This window comes from Dermacentor andersoni, chromosome 6 (assembly GCF_023375885.2).
Source record: "Dermacentor andersoni chromosome 6, qqDerAnde1_hic_scaffold, whole genome shotgun sequence".
NCBI classification, from domain to species: Eukaryota; Metazoa; Arthropoda; class Arachnida; order Ixodida; family Ixodidae; genus Dermacentor; species Dermacentor andersoni.
In genome coordinates this window covers 98,496,577-98,505,677 of record NC_092819.1, presented here as the reverse complement: position 1 = coordinate 98,505,677, position 9,101 = coordinate 98,496,577, and the positions used below count along the sequence as shown (strand labels likewise).

Genomic DNA, 9,101 nt, shown 5'->3' with positions numbered 1-9,101 from the left:
AAAATTGCGAAAAACTAATGTACGGACAAAAGGCAGGTGGAAATCATGGTTGATTTGTACCGCAAACTGTACACCTCCCTGTGAAGAGTAGCAGACCTGACCACGCTCGTCATTTTCGCCAGTCAATGCGCCTAACTTGCCGCGATGGAGCCACGCATGACGTAATAGTCGCGCGGATGAACTGCCCTATACAGTGGCAAGGCATCTTCAGGATCCGGTTGTTCGGCCTCGCTCACTGGGCAGTGCCATCGGCGAAGCCAGCGGTAGGGGTGATCTGCACCAGAGGTCTCTGACCAGGCTTGGACGGCAAAAACAGGATTTTCGAAAGTGGACGCACTCGTGTGTGCCTTATCGATACGTCAACCTCCTCTCCGGCACCACCCGGCTCCTCGTATAGCGTTGTTGGCGGCGCCCTTGAAAAGGACCCCGACACGGGTCATCGGTGGTCAGTCTCTTTCTGTCTTGAGACCTGTCCGGTTCCCTGACTGTCGCCATGGGATCCAAAGGAGTTGTGCTCGTCCTGGCGCTCGTATTGTTCATGGGTGAGTCCTGCATTTTCTGGCACATAGAATAATTTCGGAGCCTTATTCTACTCCCTTCGACAAGAAAACACTATGCTCACATTTGATTTCTTGTGCTGCGGATTTTATGCTGTTGGTCAGAATTTATAACATTCGCAACTTTGATAATTAAATCACTCAGCGATGATCGAGCCTATTCTCTTGCCAGAGTTAAACCATTCTTCTGCGGAAGACTCTGAAAGTCTTGTGCTTTGGTTTAGAAGCGTCCTGCTTTCGTGATCTGTTTTGCCAAATTGCAGTAACGTGCGCAAAAGGCTGAGATAAATCAATACGAGTCACCTCAGCGGTATCAGCAGCAGACGATTTCAAAGCCAGAAGGAGTCACTGAAAGCAAGTGCAGGTGGTTGAAGTCGATCTAAAGCGTGCGGAGCGAATAATTGAGCCAGTACCCGAATGTCTAAGTACATTTGACGTTCAGCTGATTCCACGCCGCATTTCGAAGGCGCAGTGTGGCAGAAGCAATACACAAGTTCACTGGCATGATCACCTAAATGAAAATTAACCCAAGGCCTTGCCGTATGTGCAGCATGCCTTGCGAAAATCCGTAGCTCCTTGGCACGCCCGCAGGCTCTGAAGAACTCACCCGACAGAATGCCTACATTATTTTAAGATGTGAAGGGTGACTGTTTGATTACGCACTGAATTAGTGCGCTACGACATCTTTTTACTTTGTTTAGTTGCACAAAGGCAAGTTGAAACCAAGCGTGCGATTCACAGCTATGCCAGGTGCTCACGTTCATTCGCGTGCTCACCTAATGACCCCTCACCGTGTGCGCTTGGTGATGCCTAAATCATTGAACCGGAACAAAGCCTGCATCTCACAAAATTTGTGCTTATCAAATGACCCTTCGCTTCGAAGAAACGTGACATCCGCTCAGTGTTAATTTATTTCTAGTTACTTAAAAAATACCTAGCAAAACCATCTGGGCCATTATAAACACTAGTTTAGTTCTGGGCCCTTGCCGTTGGAAATTATTATTGCAACACCGTTTCAAAGGCCGTGTACAATAACGGTCCGGATTGGAGCAAAAGAAATGACGAGAAAATTAACACGTACTCAAGCTTTTTGTATGAAAGCAAAAAAAAAAAAGGATATACCGAAAATAGATTACAAGTGCCGAGGCCACGTTATTGCAACATATCCGTTTCTAGTGCTGAACATAACAAGCTGAAGTGCATGACAAGACTGGAACCATGTTTTATTATAACTGGTAGTTTACTGTGAGACTTACTCCCGTTTCGAGCTTTGGACACATTACTCGCTTATGAACAAATTGTCTCCATACTATCAACTTTCGCGGGTAATGCGAATAATCTCGGAATTTGCAGTTGCGGCGAAACTAAAGAAGGATATTTATACAGTGTATTGGAGGTAATTGTCTTTCTTTTCTTTAACGATGCCTTAGTAGCGGCTGTGCATGTCAACGAAAGTATGGAAATCACACTTCTAATAACCTACTATAGATGTTAGCAAATAATTTATTAATTATTCGAGAGCATTTATTGCAATTACATAATTGAAGCTGGTCACTCAGCGTCGATAGTGCAGGAATCCTGAGGCCTGCATCCTTTTCGAAATATATATTTTCCTACCCTACAGGTTTCAGAAGATACATTATGTTGCACCTAGCTTTCTGCCGCATTAAGCGAGATACAGTGTAAAAAATGTTTGCTAGAACGACAATGGTAGTTTTCCTGAAGTTTGGAGGGAAGTGTCTACAACTGGCTGCTCTTCTCATGTTATCTACTCAGTGTTCATTCGCTGATTAAATATGTCTTCATTGCTGAACTTGCTCAATTCCTCAGCTGGAACATGTGTCTTAAAATAATCAGGAATGCAAGAAATTGCTAGTGAACGTACTAATCATTTACTATTACTCATTTTTTTTTACGTCTGTGGTTGCTACGTGCGCTTTACCCGTAAAAAAAAAGACACTGTACATCCCCATGTTTCGCGAAACTTGAAAGTTGCGCTTTTGTGTCGGAAAGCAGACGCGGCTGTGTGCAGGGCTGCGTTCTGTTGGAGTACAAATTATTCACGACGTCGCGGCTCTTATCGCAGTGTGCTTGGCGTACTGCCAAAGACAGGGAGGCGGCGGCCGTTACCCCCCGCATGGAGGCGGGGGTCGCTACCCACCCCACGGCGGAGGTGGCTATCCCGGCGGAGGTGGTGGATACCCCGGCGGAGGCGGTGGCTACCCCGGCGGAGGCGGTGGTTATCCAGGTGGTGGAGGAGGAGGAGGATACTGCGGTGTAAGTTGGGTCGACCTTTTAGGTTCCCACATGGAGGAATACCGCAGCGACGTCTAGCAGGCTGCACAGAGCAAAGAAATTTTGGATCAGCTAGCTGCTCTTCCCTGTGATTTTCCTACTACCCAGTTTAAGCCTGTGTAAATACTTACTCCTATGCAACCACAAACGAGGCATCGCCTATAGCTGCCATTTGTCTTCCTCTCTGGTCGGGGTTTTCAGGCAGGTTTTGCTGTTTGCATTTATTTGCGTACAGCACAGGCTCAATAATTTGTTAACCAGTCCATAAGTGAAGCAAAATGAACTCTTACTTAGCTAGCGTATTTTCCTGAAATAGTGAACATGTTTTCGTTTGCTGTCCTAATCTGGACTTCCACAGCTCTGTACCCATAAAACGTTGAAACGAAGCGAAACACAGCGCTTGCGCCTGTAATTCCTCCATTTCACTGCACGCTCTTTCTTCCGATTCGGGGCTTGCGGTACTCTTTAATAATGCGCCCATAAATAGCGTCACCTCTAGCCGTTCTCAGTAATACGAATAAAGAAACTTTGATGATATCGCCGAAAATAGCGTACTGATGAGTCGGGCAAACATTCCCCCATCTCTAGGTTCGAGGATAGATTAACGAATCAATCAATGAAAAGATCGAATGACCAGATTTTCATTGTAAAGCACCAATGCTACTCGCATACCCTCCAACGCCATAAAAGCGATAACGAAATGCTAACCTTGAAATGAACAAAACATGTACGACCAAAACAAGCTAAGTTCTCCAGCGATCTCTAAGGAGTAGCATTATGATTGCTGGAGAATAGCGTGAATACGAAAAAAAAAAAAACTCAGCGCTCTTTCACTCTGTGAAAAATGATGACTATCGAAGCTATGTATGTGGGCCCCTTAGCGGCAAACTGCACCTCTGACGCGGGTCAACCCAGCGTTGAACTATGTTGAGGATCGGCGCACGTATGGGGAGTGCTGAACGCCTGCTTCCCCTCCACCGCGGGCCGGCCCGGCATTGCACTATCTTCGGGATTGGCCCACGTAATGACGTTTTATTCTAGTAGGGCCGCGTCAATCACGGCACGCACTCGACGGCAGGAACGCAGGTGACGTCTGACGCGGACGCCGGAGGAGAAGGGTAGAGTTTTGTGTCGACACACGGACACGATCACGAGGGAACTAGCCCTTAGCAGCTTCGCTGTAAAAGAACCGGCTTCTGGATGCGCCATTTGACGATTGGTTATAGACAGCAAAACAATACATGCAAGTAGCGTGCATTTTAGGCTATACCAGACGCGGCTTGTGCCCTGCAAGGCTGTGCTTGGGCTGTTGTGCGTGCCAAAATTTCTTCCGCTCGCTAGTGCTAACCGGTCCATTTATATGGAATCTCAACTTTCAGACACCATACAGTCATTCCCCTTCAATTTTGCGTTCCAGAAGGACAAATCACATCACGCAGAGCATTTCACTTTGTAAGGTATACGCAGCTATATAGTTCAAAGTTTGTTTTATCGAAAAAGATACTAAATGTATGTAAGCTGGATGCAAGCTGAAGCTGAATAAATCTGTGTAAGCCACACTGAGCCGCAATGACGGCAGCTTTGCTTTATTTTATACCTGATGCCTCTAACATCTGTCCAGGCGTACATATTCAACTCCGATTTTCTTTCGCTCCACTGTGAACAAGGCTCTCGGCCATACGCATGCCGAAGCGTCTAGTTATTATTTATGTTTGTGGTCGGCATCCATATTACCTTTGACTGTGTATGTGGGCAGACATGGGCGCCTCATACGGTGGCCGGCTAATCCTCCACTCCAACGTGAGATAAAAAGACACACAAGAATAATACCGAAGCGCAGTAATAATAAGAGACGCAGTAATAATATCTAGGCGAAAGCTCGCATGGACAAGGAACGCGCGGACAACACAGGCTTCCGAGAGTGAAAGCGAGGGCGACGTGGCGCCGCAGCGATGCCCTCTCCCCTCACGCATTATAGTGGCAATAGGTGTTTCCTTGCGCTCACTCGGCTAAGTCGAGGCTAGAGCCAGCAAGTGCAAGCCAGCGTAGCAGCCAATAGTAAGCTTCGCTGCTACAAACACCACCGGCCTTTTCACTCGACGGGCCATTTGACGCTTTCTCATCAAAAACTAATCATAACGTTACACAAAAAAATACTATAGCACGATGCACTCGAGGAAGAACTCGCGAATATGCCACACTTCGTTGCAGAAAGGCGATAAGGTCACAAGGTAAATTCACAAGCGGCAACATAGGCCCAATGCAGACCGTGTGAGAAAAAAGGAAAAGGAAAACCACAAAGAACAAAAAATTCCCCTCCAGTCCACTCTGAAAGTGGACGTACAGCGAAGCTGTTGCCGACGTTAGACAAGCACAACCACGACAAGCGACGTACGTCTTGCGCGTACGCACGCGTGCGGAAGTGCAGCATACATGCTCCTTCCTCCAGGCCCTCGGCCAAGCGCAAGCGTCTTATTTAAGTTACTGAATTTTACAAAGTAAATTGCGTCAGAGAATTCGCAAAGTACGACTTACACACGAGCTGCAGACACGGTAGATTCGGATTATAATTGGAATATACGAGAAAACATACTTCTGTCACGCGGAAACTCGAACAAAGTCCTTTTCCAGCTGGCGTTCGAGGTCTGTCTGAATGATAGCGGCCGCTAGGTGTAGGTACGGTTTTTGGACATTGCCATAATGACGATTAGGGTCGCAGCATACGCTGCGCGACAGATGCAACGGGCAGGGCGCCCACGCATCAAGAACAGATACATTGTGTGCACATGTATACGTCACACGCACCCGCACGTTTGTGGAAGTACAGCATACACGCTTATTCTCCTATAGGCCCTCCGCCAAGCACTAGTGAGACATTGAACTAATCTAATTGAATTTCTCAAACTAAATTGCATCCTGAAATTCATAAAGCACAACTTACACACAAGCTACAGACATGATAGCTTCAGATTGTAATTCAAATATACGAGAACTACAGCATCGCCACGTGACGACATTGCCTGTTGATGTATTCTGATGACGTCATCACGTGAAACGTTACGTCACGCGGTGACGTCCCCGTCAAGTGATGATGTCACCTGATGACGTCATGGGATGCTTCTTGGAGAAGCGGCACGCTGTGCGCTTCCCGATTCCCGGCCCACATTTTAGTCTGAGCACCGCGCACGCGGACGCGAGGCATCCCGACCAACTAGATAAGAGCATCTCTCTAAATACTCAGAGATATCGAGAATAGTGATGCACCCATCCCATAGCAATGTAGAATGTACAATAGGCATACAAGAGCTTATCTCTGGAAGGAGTCGTTGGATCCGTATGGCAACAAGTGTAGTACAAGCGTAGCATGTCTCAATAAGTGTCAAAGAAAATAATGGGAAGGCTAACAACTTCCAAATTTCTTAGGAATCCTTCTTTGGAATTTCTATTCTTGGTGTATGGTGTAATCTACGGTCACAGAAGGAGCAAGAAGAAATAAACTTTTTGTTCTATTATGAAAACGTGTCATGAAGGGAGCATACTTGTTGTATAGCGTCATAAGCTACTGCATTGCTTTTTTTTGCCAGCATGTAATTTGTTGCATACTTTTACTGACCCCAGGGTCGCCGATGTGGACCAGGATACCACTGTCGCGGCGGACGCAGATGTGAGTAAGCGCAGCCTAACAACTATCTGCCCTTAGCATTGCTCATTGCTTGCAAGAAATTTTTTTCTTCATTTCTTTCCTTATGCCGGGTCCCTCTACAAAGACGAAGTAATATTTAACAATAGCGGTATTGAAATCAGAGGTCAGTTCATTAATATACATGCCGTCAGCGGTGTCGGCCACAGGTTGACGAGTGATACTTGTTTATAAGTCGCTGGTTTCGAAAGGTTTGTTGCAACCTTTCAAACTTTTAATTTCAGCGGACGAATCCTAAAAGGGAAACCGAACCGAGCCATATAGTTGACGTGGAAGTTTATTCATATGCAAAACAAAGGTACACAAATGTAATATACAGACGAGGGTCCCAAATATTAATACTGAAAACGGGACCCTCGGTCAGTAATACAAACAGCTCTCGTCTTTGGAATCTGGACTAAACCCGCGGAACTGTGGCGCGAAGAACTGCGGCTCTCAGAGTGCGCGAAACCGAAACTGTCAGGCTGAAGCGCGGGCGCATAGCTGCACCATTCGAGGTGACACTAGCGCTGCCTGCTGCCTGACGCCAAGCTAGACAAGCAGCAAGTCCGCGTGGAGCAGCAACGCACAGCGCCGCTCGACGCTCCCGATGAGTGATCAATCACCTGAGCCGAACGGAGCCTCCGCGCGCTGGTTATTGCCCGCCGCTCTGTAACGTGAGCAGCAATACCTCGAAATGGCGCCACTAAGCGCGCGCTTCCGCCTCCCAGTGTCGGTTCGCATGCTCCGAGAGCCGTGATCTGTCGTACCATTGTTCCGCGGGTAACCGCATGTTTGTCCAGATGAAAAACTCGACATATGGCTCGTACCAGAGCCCGGTTCAATTTCCCTCGTAGGATGCGCCCCCTCAAATTAAATGTCTGAAAGGTACATGTAGACTTTTGTTAACCAGCGACTATTTAACACGTATCACCCGTTCTCCCACGACCACCAGTGCTAACGGCATGGATCTAAAAGAACTACCGTTCTTCTGCAAAACGGCAAATTTTTGAATATTACATGAAGTCTTTGTAGAAACACCCGGTGGACCTGTATCCGTTCTTCTAGTGCGCAACTTTTTAAAACGTTCAGTCATTTTTACGTTAAACCCCTCCTCGAAAATACACACTTTCGTAGCTTTTATCTCACAAGCCATTCCTAACGTCACGGATACGGGTTGTATAATTTCTTAAGCCGCGCGTATTTTGTAAAATCACCGCGCACTGAAGGAGAAAGGGCTATATGCCAGTGACTGTTCCTCTCGTAGCAGGAGTTCAGCACTTCTGAGACTTGTTTGCGACGATTAGTTGAGATTTTTGTGTCGTACCTTCTAAAGTTGCAAGCAGTGCAGGCTGTCACTAAAACTAAAACCGCAGTCAGAATATCTTTTACAATTTGGTGTTATTTAACACGATGGACTTTATCAAGGAGAATGTGCAAATGGGATCAAGATGTAATGGAGACAGAGCGATAACTGATAAGAAACAAAAATGCGTATTGTTCGTGCACGACAGTTATGTATATACACCACTTAAGGCGTTCAACAACAACAACAAAAAAAAGGAAACAAACAAAGTGGTACGGTGATATACGCAGCCTCCAGGCCGAATTAAGACAAGCCATTTGCCGATGAATTAACTAGAAAGATGATGCAAAACCACACGCAATTGATCCCTTCTTTCATGACGTGTAAAAAGATATAGAACTTCTCGGATCCCTTCGCTTCGTAAAAGTGACGAGTCTCTTTTTATGACAGTGCATTCGATATCATCTACTGCGCGCCACGTGACTACATTTTCTTGTACTGTAGTATGCCAATGAGTTAAAAACAGTTCATTGGATGCTGACAGGAACCACAGTAATATTGCGTTTGCTCTTATATTTTCAGGCGTCCCGTACGGCAAATGAGGTCCTCCACTGGCAAGCACCGAGTCACTTTCAGCGCAGGGCGACGCCAAGCTCAAGCAATAAAATCTGCCTTAAAATTAGCAGTGTCTTCACTCCTGATGTCACCAGAACAGCTATGACCATACCGTACGCCTGCCTAGCAACTAAAGCACCTCCTGCATGTCTGGTGTCGGTCTGGAACTTTGTTGCTGTCAATGTCAAACTTCACCTCAAGAAACTCTGAGGGAGATACGGCGCTATTGTGTGCTTGTCCCACCAGCATGGCAGTTACATCAGCATGAAAATTATAGGCAGTGTATAACTTTGCCAAGAATGCCGTCCTCATGTTTTCTAATGAACCCTAATGAGTGGCTTCTTATAAGCACTTTTTTAGAGGTAATTTGTCGTCACGTATTTGTTTCAATTAGCCTAGTATACCAGATATTTGTGTTTGTTACTCTTTTTAGAACATAAGTAAATGCAGATATAAAGGGGCAGCAAGTTAATTGTACCTTAATTAAACCCTACAATTTTCAAGTTCAAGTTCGTTGCAGGACCACACTGTAACGCGGCTTCAACCAACCGGCAGGACACCGCAGTAGCTTTAATACAGCTAGTGTTATAAGATCGTATGTCATCGAATCGTAAGTAACATCGGTGGGGGAAAGAAATGTAAATTTTTC

The 9,101-nt window shown here is 46.1% G+C and overlaps 1 protein-coding gene across 1 annotated transcript; it reads left to right on the top strand.

The window, feature by feature from the left end:
• Nucleotides 1-430: 430 nt before the first annotated feature.
• On the top strand, nt 431-8,519 carry LOC126523025 (uncharacterized). The gene is made up of 4 exons (XM_050171857.3): nt 431-542; nt 2,644-2,834; nt 6,471-6,516; nt 8,420-8,519. The coding sequence occupies exons 1-4, from the start codon at nt 494-496 to the stop codon at nt 8,437-8,439; spliced, it is 306 nt and encodes a 101-aa protein (XP_050027814.2). The 5' UTR covers nt 431-493; the 3' UTR covers nt 8,440-8,519.
• Nucleotides 8,520-9,101: the final 582 nt, after the last annotated feature.